This window comes from Rhinopithecus roxellana, chromosome 16 (genome assembly GCF_007565055.1).
Source record: "Rhinopithecus roxellana isolate Shanxi Qingling chromosome 16, ASM756505v1, whole genome shotgun sequence".
In the NCBI taxonomy this organism is placed as follows: Eukaryota; Metazoa; Chordata; class Mammalia; order Primates; family Cercopithecidae; genus Rhinopithecus; species Rhinopithecus roxellana.
The window spans coordinates 21230574-21250620 of record NC_044564.1 but is presented as its reverse complement, the minus strand read 5'-3'; the positions used below and the strand labels follow the sequence as shown (position 1 = coordinate 21250620).

The 20047-nt window shown below is 42.3% G+C and overlaps 2 protein-coding genes across 2 annotated transcripts in view; both read right to left on the bottom strand.

Moving 5' to 3' along the window:
* Positions 1-2617, bottom strand: part of FBXO10 (F-box protein 10) — a 69029-nt gene extending 66412 nt beyond the window's left edge. Inside the window, exon 1 of the mRNA XM_010369983.2 lies at positions 2379-2617. Coding sequence (XP_010368285.2) covers positions 2379-2546 — 168 coding nt within the window. The 5' untranslated portion in view covers positions 2547-2617. The remainder of the gene's footprint in view (positions 1-2378) is intronic.
* Positions 2618-15790: 13173 nt separating this feature from the next.
* TOMM5 (translocase of outer mitochondrial membrane 5) lies at positions 15791-20047 on the bottom strand. Its single transcript, XM_030919366.1, has 2 exons — positions 19817-20047; positions 15791-16302 (listed from the first exon to the last, which is right to left on the bottom strand). Exons 1-2 carry the CDS (start codon positions 19935-19937, stop codon positions 16268-16270), a joined length of 156 nt encoding a protein of 51 aa, XP_030775226.1. The 5' UTR covers positions 19938-20047; the 3' UTR covers positions 15791-16267.

Sequence of the window (20047 nt, the reverse complement as noted above, 5' to 3'; positions counted from 1 at the left end):
ACAAAATCTTAATCAAATGTCTCTTTGTATACATTCCTTTATGTATACAATATTAAACATTTTAGACGAGTGGGAAACTAATAATCACTAAACTAACAGAAACAGGGTAATGAGAGACACTAGCAGACATTTCAAACAAAAGCCATGACAGGTAACTCAAGAATAGGTTCATTCATTAAGGCAAACTGAAAGAACAAAATGCTTGTTCCATCTATTTCCTGACTGAAGCAGGTAGAAGGAATTTATTTCACATCATCCTGTGAAAAGCAAGTGATGTCTTCTTGGTTGCCCAGGACACCATCCCTCCCATCTGAGAGCTCTTGCCGACTCCCTATCTACATCATCAGAGCCCCCACTAATCTGCCCTCAGTTTTATCCCTGCCAAAGAATCTGAGGTCCCTAAGGCCAAAGTGTACGTATGTTTTTATCTATTTCTACTCACTCCCATTCCTCTTGGCACTGCCACCAATGCAAGTTTATTGAAGGAAAAAAGGAGGGAGGGAAGGAAGGAATAGTGTAACTGCGCTGCAACTGAAACAAACCAGAGAACGGAAACTCATGGTGAACTGGTGACTGCTTGACCATTTATTGCTTAACAGCTACTTGTGCGATCACAAAAATACAATTCTCCTGATAACCACGGCAACCAAAATGAAGGCACTACTGTGAAGGCGGCTCTTTTCAGAAATCTAAAAACAGTAAGAGGCCTGAAACCAGAAAGACAAAGAAATCCAAGTGCTCCAGGGCAGAAGGAAATCCTTTCTTAAAAGCCCTGACAAAGCAGCTTTTTCTCCAGTCTCACAAATCTCACCAGGCTCCAACAAGGGCTCTGGAACTGGTGTGAGGGATCCTGAAATAATTCAGGTCTCTCTGTGTGCTCCTATCCCTGGAGGCCAGCTGCTATGAGGTAAGCTCACTGCGAGCTGCAGCTTATTGTTATTTTAAAATGTTATGAGAACGGGCAGGGAGATGGATATATATATATAACATTATATAACCTCAAACTAACACAGCTAGCTCTAGAAAAAGCCCCTTGAGGACAGGGACCATGTGTGTCTTGTTCACAGCTCTATGTCCAGATCCTAGTAGGTGTACAAGACACAGTAGGGGTTCCATATAGCTGCTGAATAAACGCAGAATGAGATTAGAACTGAGGGAAAGCACGGCGCCTGGTAAAAGGTCCGTCTTCTCCACTACCCATTGCCAACACTCTGTTGGGTCCTGAGCAAAATCAAAGTCCTGTCGTCCTTCTGGGTCCAGTCTCTCCATTTGCAAAGGAGACAGCTGGATTAGATAGTTTCCCAGGCATCCTCCAGCTCTGACAGTCAATCACTGTACTGTGGTTTTTTTTTGGTGGCAACACATGCCTGGCACTTTTCTCTCCCCTCAGAGGGAATCTGATACCCATCTGCTCAAGTAAATTGATGTTCCCATCCAGCCTGACTCATATGGTAGGAACAACAGGTTCATATGCCAATTGTAAAAGAGACGGCAAAGGGGGCCCAGAATGAGAAAAAGGGAAGATCTTACAAACCAAAACGGCAGTTTTCAGGACTAAAAATATAGAAACAAAAGTGATTATTCTGCTAAAAAAAGAACAAAAAAAAAACCCTTACGTGGGGCAATCTCTAGCTTACTAATAATCCTTATACTAACAGCATTATCTACTGAGGCTTTTGTGCCAGACACTGTGTGCTAAACCCTTTACAATTAATCCTCCCAGCAACCTATGAGCTTATTACCACCTTTTAACAGATGAGGAATCAATCTGGCTCAAGGTCACAAAGCCAATAAGTGGCAGAACTGGGATCTGAACCCACAGCTGACTCCAGAGTTCCAGCTCCTCAAATGACTTTCCCCTCTGTTCTTCACTGCAGTCCCAAGAGCGAGGCAGGACAAGGGTTATCACTTTTTGTTTAAAGATGAAGAAACCGTCTCCGAGAGGCTTGCGATTTGCATAAAATACACAGTGGGTGCCCAGCCCCATATTTGCCCCTGCGTTCCTAGGTGAAGGTTCTTCCCCATCCCAAGAGTCAGTTTCTTCTTCGACTTCACTTACACACTCGAAAAATCCCAGGGCTGGAGGCACCTCTGAGATACATCCTCCGCGTCCGGTAGTTTTACGGGAGGGGAAACCAAGGCACAGCTCTCCGTCGGCGTGCCTGAGCCTCCGGGTGCCGGGAGAGCGCGGAGCCGCGGGCGGCCTGAGGGCACCCCTCACGGTCCTGCCAGACCCCTGATGCCCGAAGCCCGACCAGACGCTCAGTCTCGGCCAGGACCGAGCGGCGTTTCCTGGGTCGGTCGCCCGGGGAAGCGCCCCGGGTCCCCTCCCGCGACCGCCCAAGTTCGCCCGCAGCCTCTTCGCACCGGCCGCTTACCTCGCAGGGCGCTCGCCCACCACGGAGTCCGGGCCGCGGCCGCCGGTGCCCTGGAAGCCAACCGCCACCCGCCCCGGAGCCGCAGCAGCCGGTAGGATTGCGGCGAGCGGCCAGCCCCGCCCGGGGGCGGACAGCTGCCTGGGGATCGTGCGGGGCCGCCGCCGTCATGTGACGCGCAAGGCGGCGAAGGATGCCGGGAGCAGCTGGCTAGCCGGGGCTGGACTTCCCGACCACCGCGCAGAAAAGCTGTATCTGCAGGAGGGGCACCGGGAGGTGGGAGGAATGGAGACGAGGAGGGGGCGCGTGGGTCTTCGGGTACTGCAAAGGCGAGCTTGCGGAAGGGCGATTCAGGCTCGTATTGCGTGGCCCCAGAAGGGGCAGAAATAGAACCAGTGGGTGGAAACTGCAGGGAGACATGCTAAGGCCAATACGGTGTAAATAAGATTCCTGCGAGCACCAGTTATCTAACAGTATAAGGAGCAGTTTCCAGGGGTGCTAGGCTCCCTGTAGGTGAGCATGTAGGGGCTAGGTTCATTCATTGAACAACCTGACCATTGGCTACCTCCAGACAATAAACTAGGAGTACATATTAAATTAGTTGTATGTATGGCGCTTAGCATAATGCCTGCCATAAAGTAAATGCTGTATGTTTGTTGCTGCTGGTGCCGTTACTATTACGAGCACAAAGCTGAACAAAGCAGATATGGTTCCTATTCTCCTTAATTCTGTAGTGGAGAAAGTAGACAGTAATCAAGTGTCATTTAAACCAATATGTGTTTAAAATTGTAGAAAATGTACGGAAGGAACTGTAATTTATAAATAGGGGCCAGGTGTGGCGGATCATGCCTGTAATCCCAGCACTTTTGGAGGCCGAGGCTGGAGGAAAGATCGCTTGAGCCCAGGAGTTCGAGGTTAACAGTGAGCCATGATCATGCCACTGCACTCCAGCCTGGGTGACAGGGCAAGCCTCTTGTTTCAAAAATAAAACTAAATAAATTAGGGACCAAGGAAGGGTAGTCAAGGAAGACCTCTCAGAGTAAGATAAAGAGCCAAATGGAAGAGGGGCAGGGTAAGCCCTGTGAAAGCTCTTGGGCCAAGTGGATTGGGCTGAAGGAGAAAAGATTTTTGCTCTTTGTAGAAATGGAAAACGTCTAGCTTGTCTGAAGCTTTTTAACGGGGAGAAGTGAAATCAGAAAGGTAGGTAGGGGCCAGATCATGCAGCACTTAGTAGGCCATGATAAGGATTTTAAAATTGTATGTAGCAGGAAGCCACTGAAGGGGTGGAGGACTTGATACCTTTTAAAACAGTATGTCAGCTACTATGTGAAGACAGGAGTTAAGAGTGGAAGCAGAGATTGGTAGCTTAACCTACTAACTGGGCCCATGGAGGTGCTATTTATTGAAATGGGAACTACTGTAAGGGGAACATATTTGGAAGTGGGGGCAGATCAAGAACTCCCATTTGAACTTGTTAAATTTGACACTGTCAGTTAGAATGGCTATTAACAAAAAGACAAAAAAAATAACAAATGCTGGTGAGGACATGGAGAAAAGGGAGCTCTCATACACTGAATTATAGAGCCATTATAGAAAAATGTATGGAGGTTTCTCAAAAAACTAAAACTAGAACTGTCATATGATCCAGCAGTCCCACTGCTGGATATTTATCCAGAATGTAAATCAGTATATCAAAGGTATGCCTGGATCCCCGTGTTTATTGTAGCACTATTCACAATAGCCAAGATATGGAAGCAACCTAAGTGTTCATCAACAGATGAGTGGATAAAAAGAATGTGGCACATCTACACAACAATACTATTCAGCCTGTCATTTGCAGCAACACAGATGGAACTAGACGTCATTATGTAAAGTGAAATAAGCCATGCATAGAAAGACAAATATTGCATGTTGTCACTCATACGTGGGAGCTAAAAAGTTGATCTCATGGAGTTGGCAAGTAGAATGACAGTTACCAGAGGCTGGGAGGGGAAGGGGATAGAGAGAGGTTGGTTAATGGGTACAAAAGTGGAAAGAAGAAATAAATTTTAGCCTTCGATAGCACAGTAGTGTGACTGTGACTATAGTTAACAATAATTTATTGTATATTTCAAAATAGCTAGAAGATTTAAATGTTCCCAATACAAATAAATGATAAATTTTTGAGTTGGATATCCTAAATACCCTGATTTGATCATTACACATTGTATGCATGAGTCAAATATCACATGCACCCCATAAATATATATAATTATCAATTAAAAATAATTTTGAGATGCCTGTGTGTAATCCAAGTGGAGTGATTTAAAAAGCAGCTCACGGCCGGGCGTGGTGGCTCACACCTGTAATCCCAGCACTTTGGGAGGTTGAGGCGGATGAATCATGAGATCAAGAGTTTGCAACCAGCCTGACCAACATGGTGAAACCCTGTCTCTACTAAAAACACAAAAATTAGCTGGGTGTGGTGGCGTGTGCCTATAATCCCAGCTACTCAGGAGGCTGAGGCAGGAGAATCACTTAAACCTGGGAGTTGGTGGTTGCAGCGAGCCAAGATTGTGCACCACTGTATTCCAGCCTGCGCGACAGAGTGAGACTCTGTCTCAAAAAAAAAAAAAAAAAAAAAAAGACAGTTCACCGGTAATCCCAGCTACTCAGGAGGCTGAGGCAGGAGGATCACTTGAACTCAGGCGTTTGCAACCAACCTGGGCAACAAAGCAAGACCCTGTCTCTTAAAAAAAAAAAAAAAAAAAAAAAAGCAGTTGGATATAGACCTCTGGAATTTACGAGAGAATATCAGCTACAGAAACATAATTTACCAAGAATACTATGAAAAAGAAATTATTACACCAAATTGTGGACTGAAATAACTGACCCCATGGTCCTACTGACCTTTTTCAGTCCCTGGTTCTATAGAATATATTCCATAAAAATGTATTCCATCTATTATTACCATATGATGAATGTGGTATGATTCTAGGTGAGGTCTAAGTTACCATGTACTGTTCTCTTTTATAAATGGGAAAACCAAACACTAAAACCTAAAGCCAACAATTTATTTTAAGACACAAAGTTGTGCGGTAGCTAGGTATAGTAGAAAGACCACAGGGGTAGTTTCACACTGCAATGAGCCTGATGATTTACCTTGCTGACTGGAATAGCTATGCCATATTTAATCCTTTGAAAAGTATCCTACTCCATGAAACTGGCAGTTCAGATATGATGGTCAATAAACAATCAAAAGCTTGAGTTTCTGGATTTGTGCCAGTTAACATTATCATTTTGGTGTTTCTATAAAACAGCTGACTTTCAAAGTGCTACAGCAGCAGCGTCCTACAAGAGCAATATGACCTCCTTATTAGTGGTGCAAGCATCACATGCCACATGGGAATTTTTTTTGTTTGTTTTGAGATGGGGTTTTGCTCTTGTCCCCCAGACTGGAGTGCAATGGCGCAATCTTGGCTCACTGCAACCTCCGCCTCCCAGGTTCAAGCGATTCTCCTGCTTTAGCCTCCCAAGTAGCTGGTATTACAGGCACCAGCCACTAGGCCCAGCTAATTTTTGTATTTTTAGTAGAGACGGGGTTTCACCATGTTGGCCAGGCTGGTCTTGAACTCCTGACCTCAGGTGATTCGCCTGCCTCAGCCTCCCAAAGCTCTGGGATTACAGGCGTGAGTCACCACACCTGGCCAGGGATTTTTTTTTTTAGACGGAGTCTCAACTCTGCCGCCCAGGCTGGAGGTGCAGTGGCATTGATCTTGGCTCACTGCAAGCTCTGCCTCCCAAGTTCACACCACTCTCCTGCCTCAGCCTCCCGAGTAGCTGGGACTACAGGCACTCCCCACCATGCCTGGTTAATTTTCTGTAATTTTTTTAGTAGAGACGGGGTTCCGCCATGTTAGCCAGGATGGTCTCAATCTCCTGACCTCGTGATCCACTCGCCTTGGCCTCCCAATGTGCTGGGATTACAGGCATGAGCCACCACGCCCGGCCTTTTTTTTTTTTTTTAAATGAGACAGAGTCTCACTCTGTCGCCCAGGCTGGAGAGCAGTGGCTTGATCTCAGCTCACGGCAACCTCCGCCTCCTGGGTTCAAGCGATTCTTCTGTCTCAGCCTCCCGAGTAGCTAGGACTACAGGCTTTTGCATTTTTAGTAGAGATGGGGTTTCACCATATTGGTTAGGCTGGTATCAAACTCCTGACCTCAGGTGATACACCTGCCTCGGCCTCCCAAAGTGCTGGGATTACAGGCGTAAGCCAACGCGCCTGGCCAAAAATATAACTACTTAAATATAAGAACATCATTCATAAACTACAGTTGAGCCTTCTCTTCTGCCCTCATCTCATTTCTGCATGCCTCTGTCCTACCATTAGACTTGAGAGGAAACTTACTCACCCCTGGCACCTGGTTGGTGTTTACTGGCAAATGAGTAAGTGAACACACACAATCTCCTCAGCCATGGGAGCTTTAAGTACTTTGCTTTCCAGAAAAAGTAGGCTCACAGAGTGGTGTCCATGGTCAACACAGTGGACATGCCATGCTTTTTGGCTGCCCAGGATTTGAGGTCCCTTCCTACACTTGGGAATTCCTTGTTTATGAGTTTGCTGGGAAGCAGAACGTGCCTTTCACTATAGAAGTGGAAATTCCACATATTTTCTGTGCTTCTCCTTGTGATCCTATAATGCTACAAATTACTCTCGATTTTGAATTAGCAACTAGAGACACAGTAAAGTCTCTGGAACAATTTTCTCTGGGACCATGGCAAGTGCGGCAAGTTCTTAGAGCAACACTGGCTGCCATGATCCAGGGTTCTGTGCATGTGGCTTTGGCAAAGTAAGTGGTGGCACCTAATGTTCAGCAGAAATGGTGTCCTCACTGCCCCAGCTCTGTGGAGTATGACCAAGGAACAAACGGTGATGTTCCAGTTGCCTACTCCCCAAGCCTGATTCTTTAGGCCTCCTGGTGATGCTGAACTCCCTATTATCCTTTTAATAAAATACTTTTCTTTTTCTGTCAAAATTGGATTTTGGTGTTTGCAACTAAAAAATCTGACTCACACAGTCACATAAAAAATAGCAGAGCTGAAACTATGATCTAGGACTTTGAAATCCTAATTCTAGTGTTCTTTCCATGTAGACAGATCTCAACTTGCCAGCAACCCACAATTTCTATGTTACATATTGATGTCCCTAAATCATTTTGTTCACCGAATTTATACTTGGATATGTAATCCAATTAGTGAACATTTCAAGTGACTGTATGGTGGGTGAGGCAGCTGCCTGTGGAACATTTAGTTTCAATTGCAGTAGTATCTTTGTACATCTGCTTATCTAATAGTTTCTTTCTTTTTCGCATTTTTGGCCTCTATAGACTTAAGTGGAAATGAAAATACACTGTACTTGAACAAACGTGGGAGTTAGGGGCCCCGACACCTGCACAGTCACAAATCTGCATGTAACTTTGACTCCCCCAAAACTTACAGAAACCTTACCAATAACATAAAAAATAGATTAATACATATTTTGTAGCACTATTATATACTGTATTCTTACAACACAGTAAGCTAGAGAAAATGTTAAAATTACAAAGAGAAAAAGCATTGACAGTACTATACTGTATTTATTTAGATTGTAAGTTTAGGTTGTCTGTTTACAAGATTAGTCTTGTCTGAATTCGGAGCAACTACTGCTACAGACCTCAATCTATAGTACATATCAAGAATTCAACTTTTTCCTGTAATGTAATGACTTTTCTCTGCTTCCTGGGAGCACTTCCAGCATCACTAGCATCACTAGCGGCACTCTGTATGGATCCCATGGAGTTATTCAAGGTTTTATGGTATGGCATTAAACACAAAAAATACGCAAGAACAGAGAGGGATCACTTTTACTTTGATTCGGAATTTACTGGAGAGAGGAACTGCTCATGCAGAGATGAGCGTCACATGGGATTTTAAGTGGACACCTACAACACTTGAGCTCCCTGCAGTGGCAACAAGAGGTGGCTATGGATTTACTGTAGTACACTATTACAAAAGAAAATTTTATGCATCTTTCTCTTGACCTCAGATCATGCTATATATGGTCTGTTTGTGTACATAAGTTTTGATAAATCTTAACTTTTTATAACAGATGTGTGCATTTTATGGCAGTAATAGACTATGATCTACATATTTTTATGCATTCATGACATACTGTTTCTTAATTTTTTTCAATATTGCTAGGCTACATATGTGTGCTTTTTAAAAAATTATTGCAAATCCCCAATTTTTCAATGTATTTATTGAAAAAAATCTGCATGTAAGTGGACCTGTGCACTTCAAATCTGTGTCGTTCGAGGGTCAACTCTACTATTACTAATGTGACTGAGAAAAAGATGAAAAACTATTAGACATGCTTAAAGTAGATCTTTTTAGCCTTATAATGACTGTTGGACTAAAACCAGCTATGTTTTATTTCTGAAGGAAAGAAACAATTTAAGAACACATTTCATAACGCTGAAAATATTTCATATGTTTAAAAGACAAAGTACACAAATGATTTTGTAATGTTTTACATTTCAGTAACAAGTACATTCAACTTTTATATATGTGATTTGTATGTTTTGTGTACTTATACTAAAGTAGGCAACTGGCACCACATATGCATATCTGTAATACTGAGCGCACACAAGTAGCACGTAAGTAACAACTGTTCACTGTCTCCTGGGTGATGTCCATAACATGGAGTAAGGAAAAGGTCTTGTGTTTCATCTCAAATTTATTATGACAAATTTCAAGAAATACGTTATTAAAGGTTGTTCTTGTGTAGTGGAATTTGGAACTGCAGTATATAAAATAGCCAGCAGATGTCAGAATGGAATCTCTTAAGACTCAAGTATGAACACACAGTAAATAACAGGAGTTTCTGGAAGGACTGAGGCTTTCTTGCACTGTGCACAACACACTTCAGTCACACTGGTCTTTCTTCCTCAAATATATCTGCTTTAACACTTTTTCAAAGACTCCCCACTCTATCTGGCCAATTCCTATTCACCCAAACCTTACTTTATGTCTCTTCCTAAGGAAGTCCTCCCTACTGCCTCCCAGGCTCAAAATTGAACCCATTATTTTCCCCTTGAAACTTGTTCCTTACTTCAGCAAATGGCACCATCAACCCCGCTGCTTAAACTAGAAATCAGGGAGTCTTCTTTGATGCCTTTCTTTCCTCACTACACGTATCTAAATAAATGCTGAGCTGTTCATTTAACCCCTCTGACCTCTCCTTCTAATACAGTACCCATATTGCATCCAATATTGTTTTAAGTGGACAATTCTGAACTCCCCACCTTGATCAACATGATCTTTGCCTGACTCTCCCTTTACCTATTCCCCCTAGATAACCTGAACTTAACCCTTCAGGTTCCTTTAAATGTATGTTTTCAGGGAAATTCTCTCTGAGCCTCCAGCAAGGTTTTCAGGTCTTTGAGATATTGACTCACATGGCATCTTATGGCATATTATACACCTCAAAAAGGCAGTCCCCCTGCCCATCCATATCCTCAACTCTTAGCACAGTGCCTGGCACATAGCAGGAACTCAATAACGCTGATGAATGAATTTGTAATCTCAGCGCTTTGATCTATGATAGAATGCAATCTTTAAAGTAATAAAACAGTGATTTGGTGACCATTTCACACTTAGCCAAATTTTGCCCTTTACTTTAGAAGGTGTCCTGTAGGACAAATCTGGTCAGCCATCTTTTCTGTAAATAAAGTTTTACTGGGACACAGCCACACCCACTCATTTACATATTGTCCGTGGCTGCTTTCATACTACCAAGGGCAGTTGGCAGAGTTAAGAGATCGTAAGAGCCCGCAAAGCCTAAAATATTTACCATTTGACCCTAACAGAAAGCTTGCCAACCCCTGCTTTAGTGGCTTGACAACAGCTACATACAGAATTTATGACACGATCAAGCTATAAAAGCAAAATAGAGTAAAAAGACTGGGACTGGTGCCTGGATCTTATAAGAGACAAGCTTAGCTCAAGCAAAGAGGGGGAAGAGAAAAAGAAGTCCTGATTCCTGTACTTGTTCTTCATTCCAAATGTAAGCCCAAATTTTCCAGCCTGTAAACTGCTGAACACATTGTTAATTGTAATGCTAACTTACTTCACAGAAGAACTATAAAGAGCAATGATAAAGCAGTTTTTTTTTTTTTTTTTAAATGTTGCACTGACAGCAGGAAGAACACTACCTTAATTTAGGAGCAACATTCCTACTAAGCTGGTAACCTGTTTGTGGAGAATAAACATTTTTCACTGTCCCCATTTCTTTCAATGCAACCCTTTCAAGAGTTTACCAAATTCAGATTTGCTATGGTTCTTTCTTATTTCCCATTACATATTCAAACAAACTGTATATATATCTCCAACTGTTTCTTACTGTAGTATTTCAGAACTGTTTATTCCAAGTATTGAACCCCTCTGTGGAGTTGATGGCCTAAATGTTAAAAAGTTGGCCATAAAAACTGAACCATCACATCTTCTCTTACTCCAGCCTGAACATACACTGGAATCCAGGGTAACAATTACACTATTTTCCTCCAAGAAAAGTATGTAAGGATGGGGTACAAGGAATAAATAAACATTAAAAGTCCCCTGGATAAGCAGAGACTGACTAGAAATAATTTTTTTAAATGAAAAAAAAAAAAAAAGTCCCCTAAGCCTTGGCCAGCTGCTACTCATTGGCCACTGAAACTTCCAGTCTCAACCTCTCCATTTGTAAAATGGCATTAATATTGATTGGTTAAGGCTATTTTTAGATAATGAACTTAAGTGTTTGGTAAGTTTGAAGTTTGTACACAATTAGAGGATGAGTATGCTATCTCAGAGCATCTGTAAATAGCAATGAGATCTATCTATGCCATGAATGCCAGCACAAATCACTTCCAAATGCCTTATACCAAAGACTAGCCATTAATAACATTTACCAAATGTCAAGCAATTGTGCCAACTGCTCTACTTGCATTTTTTTCACTTAATCCTTACGACACTTTGAAGTAGAGATTTCTATTATCCTACTTTTATAGTTAAAGAAAATAAGATTCAGAGAGGCTCACTTGCTGCAAATCACCCATCTCGTAAGTATTGGAGCCAACACTCAAAATCAAGTCTGCCTGTCTTTAGAGCCAGTATTCATATGACCACAGTGCCATACACTACACCTTCTTAATTTAAGAAATAAATGCAGAACCACAGAATTAAAATACATGCTTTCCAGGTAAAGATGGTAGATTAAGCACATGTATCTACCTCCACTCGCTCCCAAAAATCCCATTAAATGACAGTAAAAGTTTTGTCTTAAGATATAAACCTAAAAGGATGGAAAAAAAGCGGAAACAGGAATAAAATGTTAGAAGCTGGAAAACAGGTAGATCAACAGTAAATAATGTAGTAGACTGAAAAACTGAATTCTGAGCCAGCAGTAGGAAAAGAAAAAAAAACCCACAAGAACCCGCAAACAACAAAAAACTCACAACCTAATTTATATCATGGAATCCCTAAAAGGCTCAGAAACTGGTGGCTTCAGGTGCCTCTAGAAATAAGGAGTAGAAAGGTACACATTAAAATAATAATTGGTGCAAGGTTTAGGTAATCAGATGCTCTCTGCAACTCTATGCAGCTAAACAGCCTCCATTACACAGTGCCCTCTCAAAATTACAAGTTTTTTTTCTGGCCAGGCAGTGGCTCATGCCTGTAATCCCAGCACTTTGGGAAGCTGAGATGGGCGGATCACCTGAGGCCAGCAGTTCAAGACCAGCCTGGCCAACATGATGAAACATGGTCTCTATTAAAAATACAAAAATTAGCCAGGCATGGTGGTGTGCGCCTGTAATTCCAGCTACTCAGGTGGCTAAGGCACAAGAATCGTTTGAGTCAGGGAGGCAGAGGTTGCAGTGAGCCGAGATCATGCACCGCACTCCAGCCTGGAGCAAATCTCTGTCTCCAAAAAATAAAAAGTTTATTTTCTGAAAAGGGTAAAATAGAAGGTCTCTAGATTATGGGATGCCAGGTAGTTTGGGCAGAGGTATTATACTCAAAATAGAGACACAGTGAGCAAATGCATACTGGATACTGAAACACATACACACACCTCTCTCTCGTGAGCCTCACCACAGCCCTATTCCTTTGAATCCCAGAACATTGGCAGGACCTCATTCAGCACTTGGGAGATTGGAATAGTCTTTGTTCTCTGAGGAATGACCAGCTCAATAGGGAATAACTAAAGATACAGACACAAAGAGTTTTCAACAAAAATGGCCCAATAGATGGCCCTTTAGCAAAGTTCAACATCAACAAGCTCTACTCTGAGCCTTTAATCCGTGTTGGTTCCCAATTTTTTAATGTGAGCAGACAACCAAGGGAAGCATCTAATATGAAACAAACAAACAAAAAAAAAAAAAAAAAAGAAAAGCAATTATAGATAAAATAGACTATAAAGGAAAAAGAAAACATTAAAAGTACTATCATTCTAAAAAGAGAGCAGAAGGAAAAAGGAGGAGAGGAAATCAATAAAAACCTATAAGCATTCATTGGTGGGAGCTACTCAACTCATGGAGATAGAGTAGAATGATGGTTACTAGAGGCTGGGAAAGGTTAGGGGAGGAACACGGATGGCTAATGGGTGCAAAAATATAGTTAGATGTAATGAATAAGTTCTAGTATTTGATAGCATAATGGGTGATTACAGTCAATAATTACTGTACATCTAAAAATAACTAAAAGTATAACTGGAATGTTTGTAATACAAAGAAATTATAAATGAGGTGACAGATAATCCCTTTATCCTGATGTGATTATTACGCATTGTATGCCTGTATCAAAATATCTCATGCACCCCATAAATATATACTTATGTACCCATAAAAAATAATAAAATTATTTTAAAACCTACAAAATTTGAGAACTAAAAGATAGAAGTCTCAAGTTTAAATAGGTTCACCAAGTGCCCACCATAGTGAATTAAAATAAACACACACTAAGCGATGTCATCATGGCACACAAGCATACTAGGAACAAAGATCCTTGTTTCTCAGGAAGAAAAATTTAGTCCCACAAAAAAATCAGGAATCAGAATGATTTCAGATTTCTCAGCAGCAACACTGAAAGCTAGAGGTTTTGCTTTAAAATTCTCAAGGAAAATGATTGCTAATCTAGAACCCTATATTCAGCAAACTATAGAATAAAGACATTTTTAAGGCCAGGCATGGTGGCTCACGCCTGTAATCCCAGAACTTTGGGAAGCTGAGGTGGGCAGATTACCTGAGGTCAGGAATTCGAGACCAGCCTAGTCAACATGGCAAAACCTTGTCTCTACTAAAAATACAAAAAATTAGCCAGGTGTGGTGGCACGTGTCTGTAATCCCAGCTACTTGGGAGGCTGAGGCAGGAAAATCTCTTGAACTGACCTGGGCGGTGGAGGCTGCAGTGAGCCAAGATCACGCCACTGTACTCCAGCCTGGTTGACAGATCAAGGCTCTGTGTCAAAAAAGAAATAGAGACATTTTTAGACCAGCAAGGTCATTCACCTCCTATGTCACCTTTCTCAGGAAGACACTGCTAGAGAAAAAAACGGAGTAAACCAAGACACTAGATAACAGAAAACATGAGATACAATAAGAGAGAAGAAAAAGAATTCCCGGACAATAGTGAAGGGAGTTCCCAGAATACAGCCACACATCAGGCATAGAAGGCTATCAGTCCAGTCAGGGGCAGGTCAGAAGACTCCAGGAAAGGCTTACTCAGGAAAATGAAACAGAGTACCTAATAAAGCTGATTGCTGTGAATGGTTTAGATAAATGGCAATAAGTTTAGTTGATTTAGTGGAGATTCCATAGAAAAACCAAGCCTAGAAAAAACACAAAAGGATATACAGCAAAAGAAAACCAGGCACTATACTCAGAATCATTTCTAATGATACTGACCTACTCAAATCACACTATGTTATCTGAAGGGGTGGCCTGCCCCTCCACACCTGTGGGCATTTCTGCTTAGGTGGAATGAGAGACTTGAAAAAAGAAATGAGACACAGAGACAAAGTATAGAGAAAGAAAAAGTGGGCCCAGGGGACCCATGCTCAGCACACAGAGGACCCACGACGGCACCGGGTCTCTGAGTTCCCTCAGTATTTACTGATCATTATCTTTACCATCTTAGAAAAAGGGAAGTGGCAGGATAATAGGATCATCGTAGGGAGAAGGTCAGCAGTAAGACATGTGAATAAAGATCTCTGTGACTTAAGTTTAAGGAAAAGTGCTGTGCCTTGATATGCATATGAAAACATCTCCATAAACCTTTTTAGTGCACAAAGAGCAGCATTGTGCTAGCAAGTCCCACCTTTCGCCCTAAGGCGGTTTTCTCCTTTCTCAGTAAACAGAACATACACCATTGCCCAGGGACCGGCAGGAGACAGATGCTTTTCTCTATCTCAACTGCCAAGAGGCCTTCTTTCCTCTTACACTAGTCCTCCTCAGCACAGACCCTTCACAGGTGTCAGGCTGGGGGACGATCAGGTCTTTCCCTTCCCACGAGGCCTTATTTCAGACTATCACATGGGGAGAAACCTTGGACAATACCTAGCTTTCCTAGGCAGAGGTCCCTGCGACCTTCCTTTGGCAGTGTACGACCTTCCTTTGGCCTTCCTTTGGCAGTGTACGTGTCCCTAGGTACTTGAGATTAAGAGAATGGTGATGACTTTTAACCAGCAAGCTGCCTTCAGGCACCTTTTTAACAAAGCACACCCTGCCCAGCCCAAAATCCTTTAAACCTTGAGTCACCACAGCATATGTCTCTTGCAAGGACAAGGTTGGGGGTAGGGTCACAGATTAACAGCATCTCAAATACAGAACAAAATGGAGTCTCTTATGTCTACTTCTTTCTATATAGACACAGTAACAGTCTGATCTCTCTTTTCCCCACAGTTATCCTTTGAAAGGAAGAGATGACAAGATATGTGAGTGATGGAGCTAAGGAGAGGAAAGAGACCTAAATCCCAATCACGACCATCACATTATTTAGAGACAAAAAGGTAAATACCAATAAAATCAGCTAAAAAGAGGTGTATGTAGTTGCTCCTGGGGAGAAGGTTAAGGACTATCCCCCCGCCGACCCAACAAACTTGGAGAACTATTTGGCTTAAAAGTACAGTACTTTTTTCCTTTGGTGGTACTAATATTTCATATACTCAGCATCAAGCAGTAATGCTAGCTACTTTTCATTAAGACTGCCTGGCAATAAAACACAATGATGTTTCATCAGGATTGGCAAATTCCCTAGTCCAAAACAAGACGAACTTACTGAAGCTTGCAATAATCTCAATATTATAATAGTCTCACTAGTGATTGCAGCAAAAAGTAGGATAAGAAAAATAGAAACCCAATTTTTCTTAATCGATATGTTTATTAAAAACATAGACTAATGATCCTGTGCTTAAAAGTCGTTGTGGTTGTGTGTTGATTTCCACAAAACATAACTATTAAGAGACTCTTCACAAATACACTCTGGGCAGAAAAGGTAAACAAATGACTGACAGGACAGTGCCATTTCAGACACAGCTCCCTCAATACTTGCTAGAAAATGGAGTTTGACATTATTTACAATTATACCAGTATTGTCAGAGGCGAAATGTCACAGGGATAAGGGTACACCAGATCATGATATCGTTTCCTACTTCCCAAATAGTTTTAAATTTTAGCTTTGAACGTCAGTTACCAGAGCCAAACTTGTTCTTAACAAGCAGAATTTTATGTCCATTCAAAGAGTCTCTTACACCTTTCTGGGCCTATTCACTTGCAGAGAGGAGTCGAAACTGTAACCAGGCTCTTCATATCGTGCATTCATACGAGATGTCCAGTCTTCATATGCTGTCCAATTTCTTTAATATAAATGGAGCTGAAAGAAAAATAAATCTAAAATTAGTTTTCAAATCTATTAGTCCATAGGTTACACTATAGAATTATAGGACTGGGGAAGGAAACCTTATAGGTTTATTCAACGTGTTTTTGAAAATAACTCCAAGTGATGGTCAAGCATCTGCCTGTACAACCCAGCAAAAGGGACTCATTGCCTTCCAAAGCAGCCCATTCTACTGTCATTCAGCTATTACTGTAAATTTCATTCTTATACTACGTAAAACCTTTTCTCCAGATAGGCTGCCCCTTAGGATGATAAAGTATAAATCCAGTTCTCTTTCAAATGACAATCCTTTACTCTGGCGATGTATTTTAACTGTAAAAGGAACAAAACTCTAGAGGAAACAAATGGGTATTTTTCACCTTTAAAAATTCATTTGAAAGGCAGAAGTTATGGGAAAACACTGGACTAGAGAACCAGAAGAGCTGGACACTGCTAGAGAAAAAAGGAGGAAAATATATTTTGGGTCTCTTACTGATTAGCTATGTATCACTTACATACTCTAATCACATCTGATACAGTCCTACCTCAGTCATTAAGAGGGTCTAATTAAGATCATGTACATAGAAATGTCTAGAAAAGTGTCGATATATAGATCTAAAGAAGTGATATTACTGTTCGGTGTAAAAGTGTTGTGACCAAAAAAAAGTTACCCAAATCACCTTCTTTCTCAATACTCATACAAATAGAACACTTTGTTATTATTATTATTGTTTTTTCAGCCTCCTGAGTAGTTGGGACTATAGGTACATGCCACCATGCCTGGCTAATTTTTGTATTTTTTAAAAGACGGGGTCGCCATGTTGCCAAGGCTGGTCTTGAACTCCTGAGCTCAAGCAACCTGCCCTCCTCAGCCCCCCAAAGTGCTGAAATTACAGGCATGAGCCACTGCACCCAGCTCAATTTGTTAATATTAAACTGAAGACACTGAGATCTGTCAGAAGCTGATAAAGTCAGCAGTATATCCAACCTTTTCTACTAATTCTTAACGACAGAAAAAATCCATGAAATAATCAATGGATAAGCAAAATGTGATATATCCTTCCAATGGAAACATTTAGCCACCAAAATGAAGTTCTGACACATGCTACAACATGGATGAATCTTGAAAACGTTATGCTAAGTGAAATAAGCCAGACACAAAAGGCCATGCATTTGACGATTTCATTTAAATGAAATATCCAAGGCCAGGTGTGGTGGCCCATACCTGTAATCCCAACACATGGAAATGAGAAGGACTGATCGAGCCCAGTAGTTCGAGACTGACCTGGGCAACATAATGAAACCTCACGTCTACAAAACATAAAAAATTAGCAGGGCGTGCTGGCGTGTGCCTGCAGTTTTAGTTACTCAGGAGGCTGAAAGGAGGAGGATCACTTGAGCCCAGGAGGTCGAGGTTGCTGTGAGCCACGATCACCGCAGCCTCCACCTCTGCCCTCTAGCTTGGGCAACAGAGCAAGACCCTGTCTCAAAAAAAAAAAAAAAAAAAAAAAAAATCCAGAATAGACAAATCCATAGAGAAAAAGTAGATTAGTAGTTGTGAAAGGCTGTAGAAAAGGGAAAATGGGGGTAACAATGAATGCATATGGTGTTTCCTCTAGGGGGAAAGAAAATATTGTCAAATTGTGATGGCTGCACAACTGACTTTGCTAAAAACCACTGAATTGTACACTTTAAATGGGTATATTGTATAATGTACAAATTATATTTCAACTTAAAAGTGAAAATAAACAATTCATATCAAATACAAAGATCACTGAGAAGCAGCAAATACGTTACTGGCAGCTAGATCAATGAAAAAGGCAGGAGGCAGGAAATAAGTAAATTTGGGAGTTGCAAGAAGCTGTTGAAGTAGGATGATATGGGTGTTTCTGTTCCCCAAGACTTGATCTCCTGTGGAAGCAGAGTAATACCACAGAGAGTGAAAGAGACACACAATAAGGGAGATCTCGGTATCAGTGAGCTCTGGCCTAGGCCCAAAATGAGCCTTCAATAGGATGACCTTGGTATGGCCTTCATTTATTTGAACCATCCCTGCCACTCCATCCAGACTGGCTGGCCAATAATATACAGCAAGGAACAATGGAAAGGATACTGAATTGAGAAGGAGAAGGCAGGGCATTCGAGAACTGATCATAAAGCTGCTTCCAGTTCTTATGTTCAGTGTTCCTAAAACTCTGATACCGTCCTTCCTTGCTAAGTCCCCTCTGAAAATCAAGTTTTCATTTGTAAAATGATATAAAGAATCTTAGGCCCTGCCTCCCTCAAAGGTCCACTGTCAAGACCATATAATTGGAGTAACTTCCTGTCAATTGTAAAATATAGAAAAAAAAAAAACCCCTCAAATATTTGCATTAATCCTATAGATTCATATTCTTTTTTCCCATTTCTTCCAAAAAAGTAATCATTTACTTCACCCTCTATACAAAGAAACAGAAATGAAGCAAAACTTTTTGGATTTCAAAGGTCAGCACTTTTGAATGGGAAGGAACCTGGCCGCTGGTTCACGCCTGTAATCCCAGCACTTTGGGAGGCCCAGGCAGGTGGATCACCTCAGGTCAAGAGTTCGAGACCAGCCTGGCCAACATGGTGAAACACCCATCTCCACTAAAAATAAAAAAATTAGCCGGGCATGGTGGCACACGCCTATAATCTCAGCTACTCGGGAGGTTGAGGTAGTAGAATGACTTGAACTCGAGAGGCAGAGGATGCACTGGGCCGAGATTGCGCCACTGCACTCCAGCCTGGGCCACAGGGCGAGACTGTCTCGAGAAAAAATAAATAAATAAATAAATAAATAAATAAATAAATAAATAAATAAATAAATAAAAGAAAAGAGAGGCAAGGAACCTGATACTGAGTTAAGAGTTCTGGATTTTAGGTCAAGATCATTCACTGAATCGCTGAGTGACCTTCCCTACTCTGGTTCCGTTTCTCTGTCTGCAAAACGAGGGAGTTCCTCTAGGGATCCTTACTTAAGCTCTTTCAGCTCAAACATTCTTTTTTTTTTTGAGATGGAGTCTTGTTCTGTCACCCAAGCTGGAGTGCAGTGTCGCGATCTTGGCTCACTGCAACCTGCGCCTCCTGGGTTCAAGCAATCCTCCCACCTTAGCCTCCCGAGGAGTTGGGATTACAGAAGCCCGCCACCACGAACTCCTGACCCCAAATGATCCGCCCGCCTCGGGCTCACAAAGTGCTGGGTAGGATTACAGGCGTAAGCCAACGCGCCCGGCAGCTCAACCATTCTTAAAGCTGGGAGAACCAGCATGATTAACCACGCGCGCTGGGCCACCACGTGCACTTCAGTGGCCCGACCCTGACCCGCAGACCTCAAACCGCGCATATGCCCGTCGCCCTCAACGCGTACCCTCCTTGCTCCCCGCTACCGTTCAGCTCAGTTCAAGGGCCCCGATGGCCTGTAGGATTAGAGTTAAGGGGTGCCCGCCGGTGAGCTCCCCGCTAGTCTCACAGTCACAGCCTGAGAGACACTCACTGACTCGCAGCAGGGCCACGTAGATGAGAAAGTTCCGTATGGAGGAGATCACATCCTCGCGCATCTTCCGTTTCATCTCCTCCGGGTCCAGCTTCGGCGCGAGGCCCTCAATCCGGAACATCGCGGCTCTGACTTTGCAGTTTCCAGATGCCGCGCTCTCCTCTTCCCAGTGGGCGCCTGGCGCCCGGAACTCGGCCTATCCCCACTTCCTGTTCCCGCCCCCTCGTTGCC

Excerpts from the sequence above, each read along its gene's own strand:
- TOMM5 (XM_030919366.1), bottom strand. The coding sequence starts at position 19,937 with ATGTTCCGGATTGAGGGCCTCGCGCCGAAGCTGGACCCGGAGGAGATG. Across the intron at positions 16,303-19,816 it reads CGTGGCCCTGCTGCGAGTCA|CTCCATTTATATTAAAGAAA; the intron begins GTGAGTGTCTCT and ends TTTTTCTTTCAG.